Raw genomic sequence first — 25,400 nt, forward strand, 5'->3', positions numbered from 1 at the left:
TCGCCGAGCTTTACAGCGCCTTGGGATGGTTTGATGAAAAGTGAACATGCAGACCTCAGGGCGCTGCCGGTCCTTCGGCTGGTCGGAGGCACCTCGGGGCCAAGAGGATCTGATTGTGTTGTTATTGTTATTCCTGGAGTCTGAAATAAATCCAACTGTGCTTACACTTCCTGCTCAGCGATCCCGAGAGGCTCTGAAGGACAGAACAGGCTGAGCCAAAGCCAGCCACAAACTGCTGCTGCAAGCATGAAAGCTGTGTTTCAGCAGACGCACGTCACATTACGATCACCTCCACTGGGCGGAAACACGTATTTGGCTTATTCCGAGTTCAAATCCAGGCTGCATCTTTGGAAAGTTAGAAAAGTGCTCTTAATCTGAACCTGTTGATAGTCACCAGGTTTCCAGTAAAGCACTTAACAGTGGGGCTCAGGTTAGCGCTACACATGCTACACAAAGTGAGTTTCACAGAGGAAAAGATGTTGGCCTTCAAACCAACGCTTCACTGGAAAAATGTCTTTAAAAAGGGCGAAATATGAATGTAACCCTGAACGAGTCCGAGTGGTGGATGCTAACAGATTAAAGGATTCGATTCCAGGGCCGGTTTTGTGTGGAAGACTTTTTCCAGTCTGAGTTATTTTTCTACAATGTTGGGAATTGGAACACTTTGAAAGCCCCCCAGAAACCTCATTTATTTGACAAACATTTAACCCTTTCATGCATGAATTATGACAACCTCAATCTGGATTCTTTTCTTAAGTATTTTTATTCATCTTTAGGCATGAAAATAGATTTCTTTACATGTCCACCAAGGTGAACAACACTGGCTGACCAGTGGGTGGCAGGGCATGGACACATCAGTGTCCAATGTAGTGGTTTATGTGCAAGTAAACCATCAACATGGACATAAATACAAGAAGACAGCCTTTGAATAGCTGTAGGCACCACTGTGTCTGAAAGGGTTAAATGCAACACTTTTGTTTTTGCTCCCATTTTTCACGAGCTGAGCTCAAAGATCTGAAACATTTTCTACAAACACAAAGACCCACGGCTCTCAGATATTGTTCACAAATCTGTCTAAATCTGTGTGAGTGAGCACTTCTCCTTTGCTGAGATAATCCCACCTCACAGGTGTGCCTCAGACTGCTCACACTAAAAGGCCACTCGGACATGTGCAGTTCGATCACACAGCACAACGCCACAGATGCCCCAACCTTTGAGGGATGTCTACCGGAGCAGCTGCCATGAAATGAACGTTCGTTTCTCTACCATGAGCCGTCTCCAAAGGTGTTTCAGAGAATTTGGCAGTACATCCAACCGGCCTCACAACCACAGACCACGTGTAACCAGCCCAGGACCTCCACTTCCAGCACGTTCACGTCCAGGATGGTCTGAGACCAGCCAACCGGACAGCTGCAGCAACAATCGGTTTGCACAAACTGTCAGAAACCGTCTCAGGGAAGCTCATCTGCATGCTCGTGTTCTCACCAAGGTCCCGACCCGACTGCAGTTCGTCGTCGTACAACGCGCACATTTCATGGCGTCTGGCACGTCCTGGTTTCACTGTTCAGGACGGATGGCAGACAGCGTATGGGCGGGCGGTTTGCTGATGTCAGCGTTGTGGACCGAGTGTGGTTCTGGTATGGGCAGGCGTCTGTTATGGACAACGAACACATTGCTGGCATTTTGAATCACAGAGATCGTGACACTGATGGTTGTGTCATTCAACCACAACCATTACTCATGTCGCAGCACGATAATGCACAGCCCATATTACAAGGATCTGTACACAATTCCTGGAAGCTGCAAACTTCCCAGTTCATGCATGGCCAGCAGACTCACCGGACACATCACCCATCAAGCATGTTTGGGGGGGGGGGCTTACAGGTCTGGGTATGCTGGAAGCAAGGGTCCTCACATGTGAGGAATACAAGTGTGTGTGTGTGTGTGTGTGCTTGGCTTTGGAGATGCAGTCCAGACACAAAACCACCTGAAACACTCACTCTGATCATCATGACCCGTTTTCTTTAGCATATGGAGAGGTCAAAGGTCAGCTTACAGTGAGGTCACCTCAGGCTGCAGCTGCAGTCAGCAGAGAGGGAAAGAAATCACACGCTCCCGTGTCAGCTGCAGTGTTTCTATCTAATGATCGTCAGCGTGATTTACGGAGGCGAGCACAGGCGACTTCCTGTTTCGACAAAAGAGCGTGTGTTACACTGAAGCGCTTCATTTCTTCTTCTTAAGAAGGTGAGACGTCACTTTAAGTTTATTAAAAGGAAAGCTTAATATGGCATAAGAAATGAACCCAAAATTACACAAAATATTGTGGACTGAAATAAAACTTGTTGTTTATCACTGGATGGTTTTATAAACATAAACTAAGGAGTCGCTGTCTGTGCTTTCTACACCAGCACAGGAGGCTAAAGCTAACAGCTCCGTCACAGAGATGATTTTATAGATCAGCTGTTATTTTTCTCTGGACTGGAGGTTCTGAAACACTCATAAATGTTCCTCTCAGGATGATGTAGCTGGCTGGTCACTGAGGTCAAAGGTCAGAGAAAACAGAACTGTGGGAAACTGAGAGCTGGCCAATCCCAAACAAGCTGGAAGTGGGGGTGTGATGTCATAGGTGTGCTGGTCGGGTGACTCACACACACACACTGATGTATATGTAACGGAGGAACAAGCGGATTTCCTTCGGCGGAAGTGTGTGTGGGTGTTTATCAGCAATGGAAGATGTGCTCACGTCTTTATTTAAATAAAAGAATCAGGAACGCCAAAATAAAAGCCCTGACTTCATCATGCAGGCAGGTTGCAGTTCCTCCAATGTCCACCGGAGGCTCCAGCAGTGGAAGAGTCCCCATTAGTCAGAACAGTTTCCCCTCATAAGTTTTTAAGTGTCACCTGTTTAAATTATATTAAGGTTCAAAGTTTGGAGGGGCGTGGCCTCCTTGACTGACAGGTGGATGGTGACACTGCTAGTCGTCTGCTCGGCTTCACCTCAGCTAATTAGAGTCCCTGAACTGGACCTCTGGGTCGTGATTGGCTGTTGGAACCTTCTCAGTACAGACAGAAACTCACCTGGCGTTCGGTGTTCCTGCTGTGGGTGATCTGGATCAAGGTGGTGGGGGTGTCGGTCGTGGTTGTGAGTGTTCGTCGCCTGGTATGATGTATGATGGCGTTTGTGGGCGTGTCCTGGCCCCGGGGTGGGATGTGTGTCGTTGTCCTGGCTGCTTGGGTAGCTGGCATCATACAGCGTGCTGTCGGGCACTTGGTGGTCGTTCTGTTCGTGGTTCAGGTCTCCGCCCCGCTGCTGGGGCCGAGTATGAACAACTGAAACGTAAAAACAACAATCAGTGCGAGAAGCTGCAGAAAACGTTAAAAACTCAGACTGACGAATGTCTGAGATAATCGAGGTTAACCTAAAACACGCCCAGGAAAAGCAAACCTGGTGTGTATTCTTCTTTGGGAATACCGAACTGAAGGCAGACTGACGATACGAGCCTCACTGACCTGAACTAACACAGAGATGAACAGGAAGTCTTGCAGACCGGCTGTGAGAGAGACGGAGAGGCTGATGGGAAACAGGCTGATGTATTTGGGGATTTCTCCGCTGAGCTTCCGTCGTTTTTGTTTGAGCTCATTGTTGGAATCGCAGCGACAGCAGGAGCGCTGATCTCTGAGTCGGTGACCTGCAGGCCGGGTCGAAGGCATAAAATACATCAAAGCAGCTTCTGCGGCTGCAAAGGAAGACAGCGAGGAACACTGTCATCGTTTTCTCCTCTGAGGCTGCAGCACGTCTGAGGTCTTTGAGTTTAGTCCCATCTAAAAGTTTTGTTCATGAACATCTGACAACTCAGAAGAGTTAAAAACTTTTAATTCAGCAGGAACATCAGTTTGGCTGGATCAGATTCAGAGGAAGCCGGGGTGGATGGAAAGATGAAATATGTGACCAGTAAAACCTTTTTGGTAATTTTACGTTGCTAGGCTTATTTTGTGGGTCTGCAGGTGAATCTCTTTGTAATGGTTTGTCATTTTATTCTCCTTTCACATCCTGCTGTAGTCATTTTGCATCCCTTTGTGGCGGTTTGTCTGAAACCACAACAGTTTGTAGATCAGCCTTCCTGTGTGCTCTCTTTGCATCCATCTGGAGCGATTCGGTATCCCACAGTGGTAGTTTTTACTTCACTTCATTATGTTGTGTCTCGTTATCATCGTTATTCCTCTGTAGACTGTTCCTGGTCTTGCATTTCTTTCAGGTGCTTCCTTCAGGGAGCGCCACAGCAGGTCTGCCTCCAGCCCACCCCCAGGATCCCCCCCAGCATCCCTCTGTAATCATTTCACATCCCCTTGATGTAGTTGAGGATCTGTGCCTCTTTTGTATGATTTTAAAATAATTTTCCATTCTTTTGTGCCCATTTTGCATCCCTCTGGTTGCATATGTTTGGTTCTATACGATTTCTTTTTCATCCGTCTGACTGCTGTCATCCTGAATGAACTCGATTCAGTTCGGAGAGTTTCTCCTTCAATTTCTTGAACTCTCTGCCTGCATCACCTCATTCATGCATCTAACCAGGAAGGTCTGAAACTTTAGATTTATCTTCCTCAGCGATACTTTACCTCAGGTTGGCTGCAAACATTATCCTACTGGGAGCACTCATGTGTCTGCTTCCATATGATCTGCAGTGGACTAAAGAAACTAAAGAATAAGTACAGTAAGCGAATGTGAGTCGCTGTATTTGCGTCTTTGGACGGTTGAATAATTATTTTGGTCACTTTTAAGAAAAAACCCCAAAGATTTGTTTGTTTTAGCTTCTTAAGTGTGAACATTTGATACTTCTCTTTTCTCTGAATTTAATATTTTAGATATTTTTGGAGCTGAAGAAACTGATAACTGATGATTTAACCGATAGCTGCTGCTCTAAAACAAAACTGTAATCTCGTCTCATTTATCATTTTTAAGACCACTGAGAGGTGATTCAGGGATTCATGGCTCAATTTGTTGTTTTAAAGTCTTGATCTCTTCTCTCTTTAAAAAGCTGGACACACGTGCATTAGCTTCCACTGCAGAGGCTACTACCGCACAAAGAATTTCATGTGATGCAGTGCTTGCAAGTGTTATGAGTGGATGACTCACGCTTGTTGTATTTGAAGGTGTTCCTGTTATTGTGTCCCATCGTGTTAGTGATTTAATTTCATCGACCCCAGCTCGCAGGAAGTGGGTTCAATCGTAGGCGCGGTGGGAGCGGACTGTACCGTGTGGAGGTGTGTGAGGAACGGCCTTTTTGTTTGTCTTTCTTTGTTAAATCGAGCCCGTAAAGGCCAAAGGTCTATTTCAGTCCCGTGTTTTTCCAACAACATCGACTGTTTTGATTCTCAGGCTTCTCAGTGCCGCACACGCTATAAATACTTCATGTACTCTGCATGTATCCTGCAGTAATGAAATTTCACAGTGCGGCACCGAAGCTGAGAAAACTGTTGTTGTTACTTCCTGTTGAATCAAAAGCAGAACAAAGAGAATCAACCTGCTGCAGTTAGAAAACCGAAAAACAGCAGAACAACCAAAAACTTGCTCTCCTCGGTTCATTGACGTTCGTTTGAGTTTCTGCTGTTGCGCGCTCTTAAACTCCCTTTAACGTCTCTTTGTACTTATTTTGCATCCCTCTAGTCATTCAGTGTCCATTAGATGTTGTTGTTCATTCTTTTGTGGTAATTTCACATTCAGCCCTTTGATTATTTTGTTCGTCTTTAAAAATATCTATCATCATGGTAAATGGCCTGCATTTATATAGCGCTTTTCTAGTCCATAGGACCCCAAAGCGCTTCACACTACATTCAGTCATTCACCCATTCACACACACATTCACACACTGGTGATGGCAGCTACATTGTAGCCACAGCTGCCCTGGGGCGCACTGACAGAGGCGAGGCTGCCGGACAAAGGCGCCACCGGGCCCTCTGACCACCACCAGTAGGCAAACATCATGCATTTCTCTGCGGTAAATTTGCCCTTTTATACACTCATGTTGTTATCCCTTTGTAGTCATTGCTTTTGCTTTGGTTGTTTAAAGTCATTAAGTTGTTCTGCATCATTCAGTACTTATTTTGCATCCTTTTGTGGGGTTTTGTTTAATTTTGGTCATTTTTGCACACCCTTGTAGTCAAATTTTTACTTTTCGTGCATGCTTGTGGTCTTATTCCATCAGTTCATGGTCACTCTACATGTCTTAGTACTTATTTTGCATCCCACTGTAGTCATTTAGGGTGTATTTGATATTCTTTGGCATCTGTTTGTGATGGTCTTAGGTCACTGCAGCCAATGTCGTGTGAAATGTGTCCTGCATCAGGATCACCTCTGCCCACCTGTCCTGCACAATGCTCGGTCTTTTTGCACAACCAACTGTCATTGTTGCACTTTTCTACTGTCTGGTGTTGCACTGTTTTTGTTCTCCTTCACTGTGCACATGGTTGCAATGATGATAAAGCCACTTGACTTGACTTGCACTCTTCTCCTCTCCATCAGCTCACTCCAACTTGAATCTTCTCATCAGGCCAGTGTGACCTTTGACCTCTGAACAGTGTGTCTGTGGTTCCCAGATGACTCACTCTTTGTTTATATGTTGCGAATGTGGGAGTAGGGGGTGGGGTGGGAGGTGACCTTGGTACTGGCGCACCCACGCCCTCTTCTCCAGGGGAGAGGAGGGAACTTGACCTTTTGTCAATGTGAGTGCGGTGGTTAAGCGCGGTGCTTCCTCACTTTGTTAGAACAGTAATGAGTCAGAGCGCGGCGTTAACGCAGAGAGTGAAGGTGAAACTCAAGAGCCAACCAATTTATTCTGAGCAAACACGAAGTCGAAAACCACCGCAAACAGAGACCAGCAGGTCAGCCAGAGATCGCCGTAACCAGTTTTCCCCGGTGTGACCGCAGCAGCACCTCCTGCAGCTGGAGGCGGCTCCTCTAGCTGCGTTTTCTCAGCTTATTCTTCCTCCAGGTTTCTGAGGTCATCCTCACTGCAGACCCCTCCTCCACCCTTTAATGACCAGATCTTTTCACTTGTTGTTCTTAATGAGTACATATCATTATTATTCCCTCTACCTGATCTTTTCTTTACACTTATTCATATTTATTCATTTTACTTTGCTTTTAATAATATGTTTATATTTCTGTGTATCTTTGTGTGATTTTCAATGATTTATGACTGGAGACTCATTTGGGTCATTTCCTGTTGTTTTTAAATCTGTCATGTGACTGACGTAGCTTTGCATGATTCACAGTCCAGAGTAATCCTTCTTTCTCAGGTCCATGCATCATCAGTGCATCCTGTGTTTGAAACAAGCTGTTTAGCTCTTCTCTCTTTTTCTGATTGGTCATTTTTAGGAAGCCTGCTGAGGGGCAGTACTTGTAAGCTTTAAAAAGAGTTACTACAAACAGATCTGATAGAAAGCTGAGTTCTGGGTCTCGACTGTAAGTGGAAAAGTCTCAAATCGATCACCCTGAGGTGGAGTCTGATTGTTGACTCCATCGATGACCACTTCCTGTTCGTTATGACCAACGCACTGATTGGCTCGCTGTGGTTCTACAGTCTGAGACGTGAGTTACCTGAAGAGTCAAAAATGTTTCATTTCCAAGAGCGTACCTGGAGCCTTGACCTCTGATGTGCCTGCTTCAGATCGTCCAATCAGAGTCGAGCTTTCAGAATCCTGCCGAGGGCCTGAGACTGTTGGAGAAGAAACAAGCTGTAAAACTGCAGTTTAAACTAACAAAGACAGAGAGTCAGCTCAGAGACAGTCAATACAAATGATTGTATCCTGGAGGCAGCGGTCCGAGCTGAGACGCCTGCTCCTCCTCCTCTTCCCATAAACTCAGATTAAATCAGAGCTGACGTCCGAGCACAACGAGGGCTCAGAGCAGCAATAATAACAATAATAATAATAAACTGAGGCAGAGAATGAACGACTTTAATGTTTCTCTTCATGACCTCCTGATTTGAGACTCAGTGATGGATTCATGAACTCGTGGCTTTGACTTTGTGCCTCAGATGCTGGAAACAGAAAAACGCAGGCAGCAGCCGTCTCTGTTTTAGCCGGCTACGATCATGCAATAATGTGGCCTGTTTGTGGGGGAGCTGGGAGCTTTGAGAGACGACCGCTGATAAACTTTGAGCGTCACACAAACAGAAGCGAAGAGCAGAGGACGTCCTCCCGCAGATAAACACGGCTGTTCCCACCCGCCGAGAAAATCTGGAACACATTAAGTTCCCGAGCGATACTAAAGCCCGCCTGTTCTTGGAAAAGTAAAAATAGACTCCAGCGGAGGGAAACCAGAACCAGGCGTCCATTCAGAGCAACTCTTAATATGCTCCATCCTCATCTCCTCTATTAAAACGAGTAGTTTATGAATAACCGCGGCTGCTTTCAGGCTCACTGTGGCCGTCGGGATCAAACTCACTAAACATAAATATTAATAAATATGTTTACATCATAAATACAAAAGGATTTCTACCATTGAAAGGACAATAATATAAATAAAACACATTTTCATACATTATTCCCTGAATATGTTATTCAGGCTGTTTCTGTTCACTTGTTTCTGACTTTGGAACCACATTAAAGTGCAGTGGATAAATGTAATCAGGCTGCTTTTAACCCAAACAAACCAGAGCAGATTTTAGCCAGCGAGTGCAGACCCGGCGCCACCTAAAGGCCAAAACAGGAAGGGCACCAAACATGACAGGAACGCTTAAGGTGGACTTTTAATGGATAACTCTCTGATGTCAGTCTGAGCGTTTGTGCTACAACCTGCGCAACACTGAAGTCTGCTTCACAAAAACATCCTTAACGCGGACTCGAGTGACGGTGATGCTGCTGACTCACCTGTGTCCTCGCAGTTGTGTCCTCCGTGTCCCGGACAGCAGCGCCACAGCAGAGCGGTTACGATCTTCTGCTGCTGCCTGTAAATCGGCCGTGTGGACAGCTTGTACCTGCACACGAACACACACACAAACACACCGTGGTTACCGCTGCTCGGCCTCTATAGAAGCCATCACCTTCAGCAAAGACGTCACGTCTGTGGGCGGGTTGACTCCCAAAGTTTAAGGTTTATTCTGACTCTGAACTTTCAGATTCAGGATTTTGACACAGGAAAACATGAGAAATATGAAACATCAAGCTGGACCCAGGTCAGTGAAGGGATAAAACATGCTTTCTACTGTCTACTAAAGTTACACTGAAAACACACATCAAAATAGTTTGAAGATGATGATTAGTGACAGGAGGCTTTTAGATCTGATGCCACTGTCACCAAGCACTTTGGTGACAGAAGGAAGACAGGATACAGACATGCTGTAAAAGAGAGACAGAGACTAATAACGAGACAGAATAAATGCATGAACTAGTTTTTCAGCGTCACTCTGAGACAGGATATTTCTAACTTTAGAGATGTTGCACAAATGGAAGAAAGCAGTCTTACATATTTGTTTAATATGTGCGTTGAAGGACATGTCCTGGTCAGAAATGACTCCAAGGTTCCTCACAGTGTTACTGGAGGCCAAGGTAATGCCATCCAGAGTAAGAATCTGCTTAGATACCATATTTCTAAGCTTTTCAGGGCCGAGTACAATAACCTCAGTTTGATCTGAATTAAGAAGCAGAAAGTTAGCGGCCATCCAGGTCTTTATGTCTTTAAGACATTCCTGCAGTTTAACTCATTGGTGTGTGTTATCTGGCTTCATGGACAGATAGAGCTGGGTGTCATCTGCATAGCAGTGTAAATGTATGCTATGTCTTCTAATGATGCTGCCTAAGGGAAGCATGTATAATGTAAACAGAATTGGTCCTAGCACTGAACCCTGTGGAACTCCATAATTAACCTCAGTGTGTGAAGAGGACTCTCCATTTACATGCACAAACTGGAGTCTGTTAGATAGATATATATCATATCTACATATTAAACAGATTTGGAAGTTACTGAGCAAAGATCAACGCATTTTACACTCACGGTGTTATAGAAACCTCACGATCCCCAATGAGAAAAACTAAAATGATCAACGAATGAGTCACAGTCTTCTTCAGCTGAAGCCACGAACCAAAGACACTCACATGGTCAGGTGACAGTCGGGCGTCCCGCTCGGACATGGACTCTGGGACTTGATGGTGTACTTCTCTGTTCCACACATAACTGCCATCGTTTGCACATGGTTATGCACGAACGAACACCAGTTCCTACACACACACACACACACACACACACACACACACACACACACACACACACACACACACACACACACACACACACACACACACACACACACACACACACAGAGTCAGGATGTAGTGTGATATGTCCACAGTTTTCCTGCTAAGAAAAAATGTTAGTGCTCCTTTAAGAACAAGAAGAAAGATCACATATTTGTGTGTAACTCGGTCTAACTGCCTCTGCTGTATGTGCACAGACGTGTAGTCGGCTCCTCTTAAAGGCCGGTTGTGAGCCAGGAAAACCCCAGATGTCCACAGCGTTACAGGAAGATGGAAACACACACACAGTTTGTTGTTCTGTATTCCTGTTTGGGGTCAGAGGTCAAAGACTGTGCCCTCTTCTCAGTGGCCACCAACACTCAGCTTCAAGGAAAAGCCCTCTTCCACTCTCTGAAGAGTAATCAACCATGAAAACCACAGAATAAGAATAAAAACGTGAGCCGAGTCCAAAAATGCAGATTTAGTTTATGTTTTTGTTGTGAGACAACGGCGAATGAAATAGTAACACCAGAATAACTAAAAACTATGTTTTTAGTCATTATGTTAATTTGGCATCCCTTTATGAATATTTTTGCTCCAAGACATTTTTCATGGTTTTTAATTTAGCATCATTTTTTAAATGCTTCTTGTTCCTTTGCAGTTGCCTCGTGTTATCCTGATACCTCTGTAATTATTTTGCATCCCTTTTCTAAATGTCCTCTCTCTTTTCGGTTGTTCTGACGTGGTTTTCATCTCTTTGGGATCTGATCACTAAAGTTTTGATTCTTTTTTTGTTTTTGTGAAAAGACACAAGGCTTGTCTTTGGGTTTGTTTTAATCCCTGATCCCACCTGATGAAGACCCTGGAGCGGCTGGTCCTGGCTCAGCTTCGGCGCCTGGTGAGCTCATCACTGGACCCACTTTAGTTTGCCTACCATTGGCATTGGAGCGGATGATGCCGTCATTCACCTCCTACATCGTTCCCTCTCTCACCTGGAGACCGCTGGAAGCACTGTGAGAATCATGTTCTTTGATTTCTCCAGTGCCTTCAACACTATTCTTCCCTCGGTCCTGAAGGACAAGCTGGAGAACTCTGGAGTGGACCATCATAGAGATGGACCGATCCGATATTACGTATCGGTATCGGTCCGATACTGACCTAAATTACTGGATCGGATATCGGAGAAAAATAAAAAATGTAATCCGATCCATTAAATATCACGAAAGCACCTCACAAAACTTGCAACACGCCGTAACTCACCTCAGAACGTTAGCACGTCGGAGCAGTATGCATCACGTGATAGAGCGGCTGCTTCGCTAGCAACCCGGCATTTCATCTCCGACAAAGTTATCCCGAGAGAAGTAAAGCAAGTGTGTAAGTCCATCTCTGAATGTTTGTAAAGCATTCCTGCGTTAAGCTTACCAAACGATATATGGAGCGACTGCCTCTCCTGCTGCTACTTCAATCATGAAACTGCTTAACGATCAGCTGATCGGCTTTTCTGTGCGAGTCCGTCTCTCTTGTTTGTTTTTGGCCCACTTTGCACCAGAAAGAGGAAACCAGCGGCTGAACAACAGCAGCACGTTTAATCAGAATCAGAATCAGAATCAGAATACTTTATTGATCCCTGGGGGAAATTATTTTTTGTTACAGTGCTCCATTTTAAACCAACATTAAGACAAGACAGACAATACACTAACTAAGAATAGTACAATATATACATATATATACATACATACATACATAAGTCACTTATAAATAAATATTTGGAAAAGAAACATGTGTAGCTGTAGCAGCAAACAGTGTGTTAAGTGGATGCGTTGTACAGGGAGATGGCCACAGGCAGGAATGATTTCCTGTGTCGTTCAGTGGTGCTTTTCGGTAATCTCAGTCTCTCACTGAACGTGCTCCTGTGACTGACCAACATGTCATGGAGTGGGTGGGAGGTGTTATCCAACATTGTCTTTATCTTGGACAGCATCCGCCTCTCCGACACCACCTTGAGGGAGTCCAGTTCCATCCCCACAACATTGCTGGCCTTACGGATCAGTTTATTAAGTCTGTTGGCATCTGCGACCCTCAGCCTGCTCCCCCAGCATGCAACAGCATAGAGGATCGCACTGGCCACCACAGACTCATAGAAAATCCTCAGCATTTTCTGGCAGATGTTGAAGGACCTCAGTCGCCTCAAAAAATAGAGACGACTCTGGCCCTTCCTGTAAAGTGCTGTGGTGTTTTTAGCCCAGTCCAGTTTATTGTCAATGTGAACTCCAAGGTATTTATAGTCCTCCACAATGTCAACACTGACCCCCTGGATTGAAACAGGGGTCAAGTGTTTCCTGGTCTTCCTGAAGTCCACGATCAGTTCCTTGGTCTTTGCCACGTTGAGCTGCAGATGATTCTGCTCACACCACGTGACAAAGGAGTCGACCACAGCCCGGTACTCTGTCTCATCATCCCTGCTGATGCATCCAACCACCGCAGAGTCATCAGAAAACTTCTGAAGATGGCAGGTCTCTGTGCAGTGGCTGAAGTCTGTGGTGTAGAGGGTGAAGAGGAAGGGGGAGAGGACAGTCCCCTGTGGTGCCCCTGTGTTGCTAATCACCTTGTCAGACACACACTGTGGGAGACGTACATATTGTGGTCTTCCTGTCTGGTAATCAACAATCCAGGACACCAGAGAAGCATCCACCTGCATCGCTGCTAACTTATCACCCAGGAGGGTCGGCCTGATGGTGTTGAAAGCACTGGAAAAGTCAAAAAACATGACCCTCACAGTGCTCGCCGGCTGGTCCAGATGGGTGTAGACACGATTGAGCAGGTAGATGATGGCGTCCTCAGTTCCGAGACGAGGCTGATAAGCGAACTGAAGGGGATCCAGGTGTGGTCTTACTATGGGTCGCAGCTGGTCCAGGATGAGCCTTTCCAGGGTCTTCATGATGTGGGAGGTCAGTGCCACGGGCCTGTAATCCTGGGGGCCACTGGGACGAGGCGTCTTTGGTACAGGGACGAGGCATGATGTCTTCCACATCACCGGGACCCTCTGCAGACTCAGACTCAGCATAAACAGTTTATGAAAGACTCCACACAGCTGGGGGGCACAGGTCTTGAGGACAAGGGGACTCACTCCGTCTGGTCCAGCAGACTTGCCTGAGTGAAGTCTCCTCATTTGCATCTCAACCTGGTATTGAGTGAAGGTGATGGGTGGGGGAGGGGTGTCAGGACTCTCACAGGAGGCAACATGTGAAGAGAGAGGCTGGCACAGTGGTGTGGCTCTGGATTCCAGGCTGACTACAGGTGAGGTTGTGGGGGTGGGAGCAGACACTGTGGTGTCGAATCTATTGAAAAACAGATTCAACTCGTCGGCTCTATTCTCACCTCCCTCAGCTCCCCTGCTGTTGGTTGGCCTGAATCCAGTGATGGTCTTCATGCCCCTCCACATCTCTCTCATGCTGTTCTGCTGGAGTTTCCACTCCAGCTTCCTCCTGTAATTGTCCTTAGCCTCTCTGATCTTGTCCTTTAGTAACACCTGGACCTTCCTCACCTCCTCTTTGTTGCCCCCTCTGAAAGCCCTCTTCTTGTTGTTGAGGAGGGCTTTGATGTCCTTAGTCACCCACGGCTTGTTATTTGGGTAACAATGAACAGTCTGAGCTGGAACAATGGAGTCGGTGCAGAAAGTTATGTAGTCTGTGATACACTCAGTAAGCCCATTGATGTCCTCGGCGTGAGGCTCACAGAGTGTTTCCCAGTCGGTCACCTCGAAACAGCCCTGTAGTTCCGCTATTGCCTCCTCTGACCACCTCCTAACAGTCCTGGTGGTCACAGGTTCCCTCCTCACAATTGGCACATAGCGGGGGGTGAGGTGAATCAGGTTATGATCTGACCTACCAAGTGGGGGGAGGGAGGAGGAGCTGTATGCATCCTTGACGTTAGCATACAGTAAGTCTAAAGTTTTCTCTCCCCTGGTGGGACAGTCCACATATTGTTTGAATGTTGGTAGTGTATTGTCCAGTGATACATGGTTGAAGTCACCCGAGATCACAATAAAGGCACTCGGGTGCTGAGTCTGTAGCCGAGCTATGGCAGAGTGGATAGTGTCACATGCAGCTGTGGGGTTAGCAGAGGGAGGAACATAAACAGCCACCAAGATGACGTGAGAGAATTCCCTGGGTAAATAATACGGCCTGAGTCCAACAGCACACAGTTCAGTGTCCGGGCAACAAATCCTTTCTTTGATTGTTATGTTGGCAGGGTTACACCACCGGTTGTTTAAACCTCCTCCTCGCTTCGAGCCTCCGCTGTCTCACCGTCACCTTTTTTCTTCTCTTCTGTCCTTGACCTCTGCATCCCCGATGTGTTTTCCTCCAAATTTCAGCTGGTACTTCTGCGGGCACTTCTGCGGGCCTGGCCAGCGAGCCGGCCGGCATCAGGGCGATCAGCTGATCTCTGGAGTAAACAGTCCGTGCGTGTAGGAGATGTGCCGCGGTCCCGTTCCATGATAAAAGTAACAGTTCCACGGCCACCAGAAGAACAAAAACTCTCTCAATCCACATGATTGAGTAAGAGATAGAAAACGGAGGAAAATACAAGTCAGAAAAAAAAAGAATACGTAAGAAAAAAAAAGCTAAACTAAGAGAAAAGCAGGAGCGACTGTAACAGGCTGCACGCTGGTTGGCGCATGCGCACTAAGCTTGATTAAGCTTGATCAGCTGTTGTTAGAATTTATTTATTATTACTTTCTACTCGAGGATCTTTTTCTATGTAGCTGACGCTGGTAACTGTGCAGGGGCGGATCTAGCAAAGTTTAGCCAGGGGGGCCGATAGGGCATTAACAGGGAAAAGGGGGCACAAAGACATACTTTTCTTTCTTATTCTCATTTAAAATGTCTCGCTTTTAATAAATAATTATCTGACACCCAAAGTTTTAATTTGATGTAAAATGAATAGAAGTCAATTACTGTATATAGTAACTATTAAGTCTAATATATATACCCTAGTAAGCTATAGTACTTTTTCCTTTGGGAAGGTACTATCTGTACAGTCTGCAATTTTGTTGAAGAAAGATGTTGAATCTATTTAATATTTCTTGAAAAATAATTGATTTCTGTGCATTTTTTTTTCACACTGCATCAAATTAAGGTTGATTACGTCGATTAAGCATCATGAGGTGGAGCATGAGGGGTGGTTCCCTATTTTTTATTTATTTATTTTTGTTGTTGCTGGGAGTTGGAACCCTATTAGTTAGGTTGCTTAATATTTACGCTAAGTACTCTTTAAAATACCAGAATAGGGAGGATGGTGTAGGTTTAAGTTTATTAGATTGATCAGTATTGCTGAACTATGAAATATTTTTTTTGCATACAGGTATAACAGAATAGCTTTAGTGTAGTTGTTGTTTTAAACTTGAGTATGAACTTATACAAAATGCAGCAAGATATTTTAAAAAACAGTTTTGTTGATTAAAAAAACACTATATCGGATTCATATCGGTATCGGCAGATATCCAAATTTATGATATCGGTATCGGACATAAAAAAGTGGTATCGTGCCATCTCTAGACCATCACCTCACTACATGGATTTTGGACTACCTCACCGACCGACCACAGTATGTGAGGACTCAGGGCTGTGTGTCGGACAGGGTCGTCTGCAGTACGGGGGCCCCACAGGGAACGGTTCTGGCTCCGTCCCTCTTCACCATCTACACTGCAGACGTCTCCCACAACTCCACCCAGTGCTTCCTGCAGAAGTTCTCTGATGACTCTGCAATAGTCACCTCATCACTGATGGAGACGACAAGGATACAGAGGACTGACTCAAGGCTTTGTGGACTGGTGCCAGCTGAACTACCTCCAGATCAACGCCAGTAAAACCAAGGAGCTGGTGGTAGACTTCCGCAGGCACAAGCATTCTCCACTGCAACCACTGAACATCCAGGGTATGAACATTGAGGCTGTGGACAGCTACAGGTACCTTGGTGTTCATCTGAACAACAGACTGGACTGGACTCATAACTCAAGACGCCCTCTACAGGAAAGGGCAGAGCAGGCTGTACCTGCTGCGGAGACTCAGGTCGTTTGGAGTGAAGGGCCCACTCCTGAAGACCTTCTATGACTCTGTGGTGGCCTCAGCCTTCCTTTACTCTGTGGTCTGCTGGGGCGGCAGCATCTCTGCCGGGGACAGGAAGAGACTGAACAGGCTGATCCGAAGGGCCAGCTCTGTTCTGCCCTCTGGACCCAGTGGAGGTGGTGAGTGACAGGAGAACGGCGGCTAAGCTGTCATCCCTGTTGGACAACGTCTCTCACCCCATGCAGCAGACTGTGACAGCACTGAGCAGCTCCTTCAGTGGCTGCGGCACCCACGGTGTGGGACGGAGAGATTTCACAGGTCTTTCCTTCCCACTGCTGTCAGACTCCACAACATGGTCTCTGTAGATGACCACACATGTGCAGACAGACACACACAAACAAACTGTCTCCCTGATCTGCAATATTACCAAGTGCAGTCTAAGGAGCTTGGAAAGAAAAGTGTCTGGACTTCTTTAAGTTGCTTGAAGACGTTTCACCTCTCATCCGAGAAGCTTCTTCAGTTCTAAGGTCAAATGGTGGAGAGTCCCAGATTTAAACCCTGTGGGAGTTTCCCCCCTCAAGAGGGACAAAGGACCCCCTAATGCTCCTCTACCTAATCACATGAGCCAAGGTGTGAAACTGGGTGTGGGTCCCAATCAACCAGAGTTTCGGGTGAGTTCATTGTGAAACCTGGCCCCACCCTATCATGTGATTTCCTGAGGTCAGACGGCCCAGGATGTGACTGAGAAAAGATCTCAAAACTAGATTATAGATTACAGACGGTGTCGTAAACCACCGCCTCTGTTCAAAGATGGTCGCTCACAGTGGACATAGATGCTTCTTTTACTCCTCTTTCAAACCGTCTGTCCTCTCTGTCCAAAATGTGAACATTGGCATCCTAAAGGACAAAGGTCAATCTTTCGAGGATGCCAATGTTCACATTTTGGACAGAGAGGACAGACGGTTTGAAAGAGGAGTAAAAGAAGCCATCTATGTCCAGTTTAAGTCTAGTTTAAAAGAAAAACGTAATCCTGCTGAGGCTTTCAGTCACGAGTACAGGATGTGTAGAAAGGAGCAGTCACAGCATGAAGCCCGAGAACGGCGTCAGTTTGTGTGACTGCAGAGAGAGAGCGTCCACAGTTTACTGGTCGACTGAACGCTGAAGCAAACAGCTGCTCTGTGTGTGTGTCTGTTTATCTCGGGACTTCCTGTCTGTTGACTCTGGCGAACGGTGGCACCAACAGCTCTCAGAGTTCGTATTTTCACGTTTCACGACCTCGTCTGTGCTCCTGGACGCGAGTCTTAGACAAACACGACTCCCAGTTTTGATGCACGAGGCCTCTGAAGCCTCCACAGTTGCATCCCGGGAAGGGGGGGGTGCATCTTGTAGTGATTTTCCATCATTTTCTCGTAACTTTTACTCGTTTGCGGTTGCCCCCCCCCTCCGCCTGTCAGCCATTGTGCATCCATTCGTAAATGTTCCGATCCTTCCCGTGGCTGTTTCCCTTTAAAGGGCATTTCTTCACTCCTTCATCTTTTAAAGTTCCAGCCTTGTGGTCATTGTGCATCCTCTTTTTAAATGTTTGACATCTCCTTGTGGCTTTTGTGTGTTTCACATTCATGCTGTTCTCCTTTGTGGATCATTTAAATCGATGTCCTCGGGGTCTTCGGGGTTTCTCGTTGCACCTTAAAGAATGTTGAGATAAGGTTTAATTTGATAGGCTAACCTGGTCCATTTTATTTCAGGAGCATGTGACAATCCTCCCCTCTGTAGCTGAACTTTTACTCAACAATCTGTCCTCACAGTGTGAGTAATTCAATACAGGAAGTCTCCCCTCATCCTGCTGCTGAGCCTGAACAACGAAACACACACTTTCAAACAAATAAAGCAGAAACACACACACACCTCGCAGATCGACTCCAGGCTAAACTGAAACACAAATGCATGAGCAAGCTGGAGGAGCAGATTAGGAAGCTTGTGGACTACAATGAGACAACACAGCAACACAAAAGAGTTAACCACAAAGACACAAAAACATCCAAAAACAAAGTAACTGCAAAAAGAGCACAAATCTCTGTAATTGGGGGGAGTGTGGCTCCTCTGTGGGATGCTGGGGGCCCGTCTGTGCTTGCTGCACGCTGGGTCATCGTGTTATTTCCAGGAAACTAAGCTGTTAAACGTCTTTCGTGCACAGGTGAGTGTGAGACAGTGCAACAACATCAGAGAGCAACTCTTTAATCTCCACCTTCAGCTCCATTTGACCCGTCAGACTAAACTCGGGGCTCTGCACCACATCATGCAGGCTAATCTCGTCATTTATCCTGAGAAAACTCCTCAAATGTGCGAGCAGAGCGAGAACCTGCAGGTCTGAGAGTGAAGTGGAAACTCCTCCGACTCATTTCAACACTTTATCTTCACAAACATGAGCCGCTGCAACAAAGTGAAACTAAATGAGGGGATTTTGTTTTTGTTGGATTGCAGAGAAGCTGTTTAGATGGATGTTTGACTCATGCCAGGAATTACTTCAGTGATGAATGACTGTAATTTCCTATAGTTGAGAGCAGACGATATTTTCCTAGAACACATTTCGAAATTTGTGCTTGAACTTGTAGCAGGAGAGCGAAGGATGATGGGAATGAGTGTTCACAGAAGAAATGAGAGATAAAGAGATTTGAGCTCTTTTTACATCTTTTACTCTTCACGTTGTAGACCTTTGAACAACGTTTAGTAACCATCTTGCATCTGTTTATAGAGCTTTTGTGTTTCTTTGTGGTCATTTTGCATCCCTGTGCCCATTCAGCGTCCCTTGGCCTCTGAGTCTGTTCATTTTGGATAATTCTAGTAATTTCTTTAACACTTGTCGTGATCAGACATGATTGTTCCGTTGTGATCATTTAATGTCTGCCAACAATAACACTTGTTGCTCTTGTTACTATTTGGCATCCCTTTGGGATTTTGTGGAAATTATTTTTCTAATCTTTGTACCTATTGTGCACCAATTTAGCAATATTTGGTGTCCCTTTGATCACTTCGCATCCTTGTACCTGTTTAATGTACCTGCATATTAAAGTCATTTTTCTGTCCTTTTTGTGGACATTCTGAATCCCTGTGCCTGTATTTTTGGTCCATTTTCTCCTCCTTTGCACTCATTTTGTATACTATTGTGGTCACTTTGTATATTTATAGTCATTTTACATAATATTAGTGGCTTTTCTTCTGTCATTTTCCTCATAAATCTATTTAGCGTCCGCCTTTGAAGTCACTGTGTGTCGCCACTCTGGACATTTTTGAAATTAAATTTATTTTTCGGTCAACAACAACAACAACAACAGATTATAATTTTACATAAAAGTATTCAACCAAACAGTAACCGAAAAAGGAATAGGCTGAAGCCTTGTGGCTTATAATTATCCTGTCCTTTACCCCCATACGAATAATCAAATCCTTAGCCAAGAAAATAAATAGCATTGATAAATAAGTTACATAACAGTTTGAAAAGAAATCAATGATAAATCAAGAAATTAAATCAACACAAAATTATTCATCAAACCAAATTTCTATTACCTTGTATGATACAAATTTTTTAATTCTTCCTGAAAAATGACAAATAAAAACACATCTTCAGTTCATCATTAAGTCCATTCCATAATTTCACTCCCATAACTGACACACATACTTAACATTGGTTCTCACTTTAGGCATTTCAAACACATAAGACCCCCTCAAATCATATTTTGCATCTCTTAGTTGAAACATACTTAAAATACAAATTGGAACATTCTTTGTCATCACTCGATATATAATTTCTAAAGTTTTAGAATATATAATGTCCATTAATTTTAACATAGATGATCCTACAAAAGACTGGTTGGTGGACTCCCTATATCCAACTTTATTTATTATTCTAATAGCTCTTTTTTGCAATTTAAATATTGAATCCAAATAGGTTTTCTATGTGTTCCTATTTCCACACAATAGGTCATATAAGGCAAACAAAGGGAAGTATACAATAAATCAAGGCAGTTCTTATTCAAAGAATCTCTTGTTTTATAAAGAATAGAAACAGACTTGGATAATTTCCGTTTCACATGTTCGATGTGGGGCTTCCAACAAAGTTTATCATCAATAATTACTCCTAAAAATTTGTCTCATATACTCTTTCAATTTCAGCATTATTTAAATTCAATTTTACTTTAATATTACTTTTACTACCTCCAAATAACATAAATTTTGTTTTACTTTCACTCAATGATAGTTTATTTAATACAAACCATCTATTTAATTACATGAGTTCTGTTTCCACTGTTTTCCATAATTTCTTTATGTCCTATCAGCAAACACCACATATTTTAAAGTATCACTGGCTGTACAAATATCATTTATATAAAGTAAAAATAACTTAGGTCCCAAAACAGATCCTTGCAGAACTCCGGAAGTTACTTTTCTAAGTTTAGATTTCATGTTATTAATACTCACATATTGGAACCTATTATTCAAGTAACTATTTAACCAAAATTGTGCAACACCTCTTTACCTTTCACACTTCTGTAAAAGTAACGAATGATCTATCGTATCGAAGGCTTTACGTAAATCAATGAACACCTATTCCGAACTGTTTTTCGTCCACAGCCGTTGCAATATTTTCAATAAATTCCATCACAGCCAGAGATGTTGAACGGTTTCTTCTGAAGCCATACTGATGATCATTCAATAAATCATATTTATCAATAAAGGAATCTAGTTTGTTTGCAAATAGTTTTTCAAGAATCTTCAAAAACTGAGGCAGTAAAGATACCAATCTGTTTATCACCAGTTTTATATAATGGGATCCCTTTGGTGATTCATCATTCATTCTGGTAATTTATTTCTCATCATTAGACCTGTGGTTAACTTTGGGCCATATTCCATCTCTTTGCACAAACTTTGTCGTTATTTTCTACTATTTCGTTTTCTATTAGCCTTTTCCCTCATTTTGCATCCCGTTTCATGTCTTGCGCATCTCTTTTTTAACAAATGCTCCCATTTCCAGTTACCTGGTGTCTCTTTGTGATCATGTTACACCTTCATAGTATTTTTTTTCCTGTCATTTGGTTTTTATTTTCCATCCTCTTGAGATTTTGTCTCTACTTGTGATCATTTTCCATCTTTCAAGTTATTTTGTGTCTCCATGCAGTTATTAATAATTATTGTTGCATTATTAATAACAGCATTTTGTAATAGTTTTACTCGTTCCTGGCTGTCATCTTATCAGCTTATTAAGCTGTTTGGGTTTTTTTGTCGGCAACAGATGTTACAGTGTGTTTTTGAACTTTTAAGAGGAGCACTGACATGTTCAGTGTGAGTCAGCCTGAAGAGATTTGAGCTTTTCCAACACAAACATCCAGTCAGTGGGTTTAATTTCACTCTGTCAGTCATTTTCTAAGGAGGAGGTGTCACTGTGTTTTAAACATCGTGGACCAAACATCCTCAAATCTGCTCGGCGTCACAGCTGTGGTCTGTCAAACCACCGCGTTTAGCTGTGTGCGCATTTGTTTTGGTGAGCGTACAAGATCAAGATCTTAGCGTTTCCGAGGAAGAGTCATCCCGAGAGACACGGAGGAAAACAAGCCGAGGCCGCTGAGGTTCCTGCTGCAGGCCGAGAGTTCAGGTTCATATCTGAAGGCTGTTTGTGAAAGAGCCTCGATCTGAATAACGAGGCTGCAGGAGGTCAGGACGGATATGTCATAACACCACACAGAGCTCACTCTCAGCAACGTGAAGTTTGGAAGATGCGAAGGCTTCATCCTGCTGAGATCAGGAGGGTCTGCAGTCAGTTTAATGAAAATGTGGCTGCAGACGGTGCTGGATGAACCGGCGGTGCTCTCCTGAGACTTTGTGCACACTTTAAATAAGCACGATGAATATTAAATTATGCTTTGCACCCATCAGCATGTGCAGCTCAGACATGTGACCGTGGTGGAAGATACAAGCCTGATCTCATCATCTTCAGCCCTTAAACACTTTAAACTTCTCATCCTGCACCATTATTTTTATACCAGATTGACACACCTGCATGATCATCGATTACAGCGCTGACGATGAGGAGGACATGTTATCTGAACGCTGATGACAGTCACCTGGAGGCATGCGCACATAAAGCACACAAAGAGAAAGAATTAAAATATCTGAGCGCGCTCAGTCCATTTTCTCCCGCAGACACATAATTTCAAAATTCTATAACAAGAGGGCAGCCGAAAAGCACAGCATGCATCTACACACAGCACTGTGCAACAGTCTTCCCATGTAAACACATGGAGCAGTTTAGCTTGGAAGTAAATATTTGATATGACCAAGATTCAAAAAACATCTCTCAGGTGTGAGGACTGGACTGAAAATGGGTGAAAAAGCAGCCAATGTCCAAAGAAGAACTTTGGAAGAGCTTCAGGAAGCCGGAGAACTGAGACGGGAAGGAAGTCCGAGTTCTTGGAAGTAAACTGTCAAGAAATGAGAGCCAGCTCAAGACTTTTGCACAGTGTAGTATCTTGTTCAAATAACGTCAAAGGGTTAAAGAAAAAGAAGAAAAAACAGAGAGCTCACTTTGTTAAGAGAAAATATAAATAAAAAAACTGAATAAAATACAATAAAGTGTTTATTTCAAGGTCTGAATGTTCCTGCAGCACGTCTGCAGTTTCGAGCTGATCTTTTTTAAAGGACCTGAAAACGTCGGCAGCCTCGACATGAAGGAATCAAAAACTATCCGTTCACCTTTGACCTCTGATGAAAATGTACACAGTCAGCCGCCCTCCGACTCCGTGAGGAAAGGAGCTGTTATCGTTACAGCACAAAGAGCTCCGCCTGTGTGATTAAAGCAGCGTTGTGGTGATGGGGGCTGATGGGGGCACTTAAAGAGCTAATAGAGGGTTGTTTTGCTGAGAGCCCGGGGGATCGTTTTATCTGGGAATCTGTACGATGGATGTGGGTCGGAATAATGACCGAGGCCTCTGAGCATACTCCAAAAACAAAAAAAAAGTCACCCTTTTGGAGATTTAATCCTCTTATTTAGTCTGTCAGTCTCAGCTCCAACAAACACGTTCCACATCTCAACGTCCACTCCACTTAAGACATCATGAAATGTGACTGAAGGAAAAACAAACACTGTAAGATAATCCTCACTGTCAGAGAGTCCTCCCTTATATAACTGTTGTCTTTTAGAAAATACTCTAAAAGTGAACGCAAAGGCATTTCAAACGAGACACAAAACTACCAACAGGGGGATGCTAAATGGCCCCAAGAAAGTTGTAAAATCACTGAAAAGCTGCTTAAATGTGCACACAAGAAAGAAAATCTACAAATTCAAAAACAAACCAAGTAAAATAATGATAAAATGTCACAGTTACTCCAAAATGGGAAGAAAACAAACAAACAACAAAATCAGGACAGGGAGGCATAAATAAGAAAACTACCACACATCAGATGGATGCAAAGACACCAGATTCACAAGCAAAGTAAAAGAGCCATTAGAAACCAAAGTGCTGACATGCAGAATTAGACAGGAGATGTTTACTCAAGTCCAAAGATACGAGAGATTAATGTGTTCACAGACCCCGTCTCATATCTGAACTACACTTTGTTGGTGGGACTCTGAATAAAGGACTTCTTTCACCATCAGCTGGAGCACAGGCTTTAAGGGGACATGAATCATGCATGTGTTTGCAGCCTGTTAAAATTATGCTGGCATGACAGAGTCAACAGGGCAAAGCTGTTTCTCAACTTTACACCTATCACAAAGAGCCGATGAAGAGGAGGCCCTGCACGTGAAGAAGATGCAGATCAGCGTGTGAGGTCCAGAGCGGTGAGCGTGTCTGAACATGCCGACAAAACAAACTGCAGAACAGCCACAAAGTCAAAGACAAAGAGCTTCTCCTTGCAAACTTAGCGTGCTCACTGTGAGTCCACAGCCCTAACCAAAGATTATCTTAAGCTTCATCTGAATCAGAGGACGCCTCTTCCAAAGTCACAGCCTTCAGTGCCACAGCCGCTCTCATTGTTCCTGATGTTCCACAGGAAGCAAGAGCAGGAAATGTTATCCCAACCAGACGTCTTATTTCTGAGCACATCGACACAAACGCTGATTCAAGCCTCGCGCTAACGTGTTGTGACCCAACACCAAAGAGAGGTGGATTTATTCTACCCTAGAACGGGATGCAAAATTACCACACAAACTCAAAATAAACAAAATGATATGTTACAAAAACAACAGGGGATGCAAAATGAGCACAAAGTGGTGCAACTCACAAATAAGGGGGTTGCAAAATAAAGATTAAACCATGAAGGAGTAGAAATGAACAGATGTTCCAGAACTATGAAAACAAAAAGCAGAAATGCCAAATAAACAATAGGATCCAAAATAATCAAAAAAAAACTTCACAGCAACAAAAAGTTTCACTGAAACAAAAAAAAAACATTTTTTCTATGAAATTATTTTTCTTTTGCAGAGTGAGGAGGCAGTGGTTTGTGGACTCACCCGGATCGGGCCGGATTGCTCCCCGTCTCTCCCAGTGGGCTGGTCTCGGTCGTCCTGGGGTGAAGGGGGAGCACTCCTCCTCCTCCTCCTCCTCCCAGCTCCCCTTCCTCCTCCTCCACCTCGGGGTCTCGTGCTCTCACCTCGCAGTGAGCGCTCACCAATAATCCCAGCACCAGCACCAGTTCTCCCACTGCCGTCATGTCTGCATCTGTGTGGCTCACGCGCCAGCCGGTTTTAAACAGCTGGAGGAGAGAGAAGGAGGAGGGGAGGGAGGAGGTCACGCCTCCTGTTTCCTCTGCAGGAGGAAAGGGTTTAGTCACGTTTCCCCTCCTCCTCCGACCGGCTCCAGCTCTGTGTTTATAACGGATCAATAAATGTGATCGACACTCTTTCATGCAGAGACATTTTCAGTTCATTTAATGTTTTCTGAACATTTTTTTTGCCCTTTTCTTTTTGTGAGTGAAAAGCTTTCTGCATTTGTAGCATTTTGGATTTATTTACCTGCTTTATTAAATACTTTGAGGTACTTTATGTCTTTGAGCCGCTCGATAAAAGGCTTCAGTGGGCGTTGTGCCTGTTGTTGCTGCTCTCTGTGT

General features: G+C 44.3%; 1 protein-coding gene across 2 annotated transcripts in view; it reads right to left on the reverse strand.

Moving 5' to 3' along the window:
- Positions 1-25,025, reverse strand: part of mmrn2a (multimerin 2a) — a 32,249-nt gene extending 7,224 nt beyond the window's left edge. Inside the window, exons 1-5 of one of the 2 annotated variants that reach the window (XM_026190593.2) lie at positions 24,805-25,025; positions 10,096-10,218; positions 8,872-8,978; positions 7,635-7,715; positions 3,079-3,330 (exon numbers count right to left, since the gene is read on the reverse strand). In XM_026190593.2, coding sequence (XP_026046378.2) covers positions 3,079-3,330; positions 7,635-7,715; positions 8,872-8,978; positions 10,096-10,218; positions 24,805-25,004 — 763 coding nt within the window. In that variant the 5' untranslated portion in view covers positions 25,005-25,025. The remainder of the gene's footprint in view (positions 1-3,078; positions 3,331-7,634; positions 7,716-8,871; positions 8,979-10,095; positions 10,219-24,804) is intronic. The other variant, XM_026190597.2, reaches the window with a different exon arrangement.
- Positions 25,026-25,400: the final 375 nt, after the last annotated feature.

The sequence above is a fragment of the Astatotilapia calliptera genome, chromosome 13, assembly GCF_964374335.1.
Source record: "Astatotilapia calliptera chromosome 13, fAstCal68.1, whole genome shotgun sequence".
In the NCBI taxonomy this organism is placed as follows: Eukaryota; Metazoa; Chordata; class Actinopteri; order Cichliformes; family Cichlidae; genus Astatotilapia; species Astatotilapia calliptera.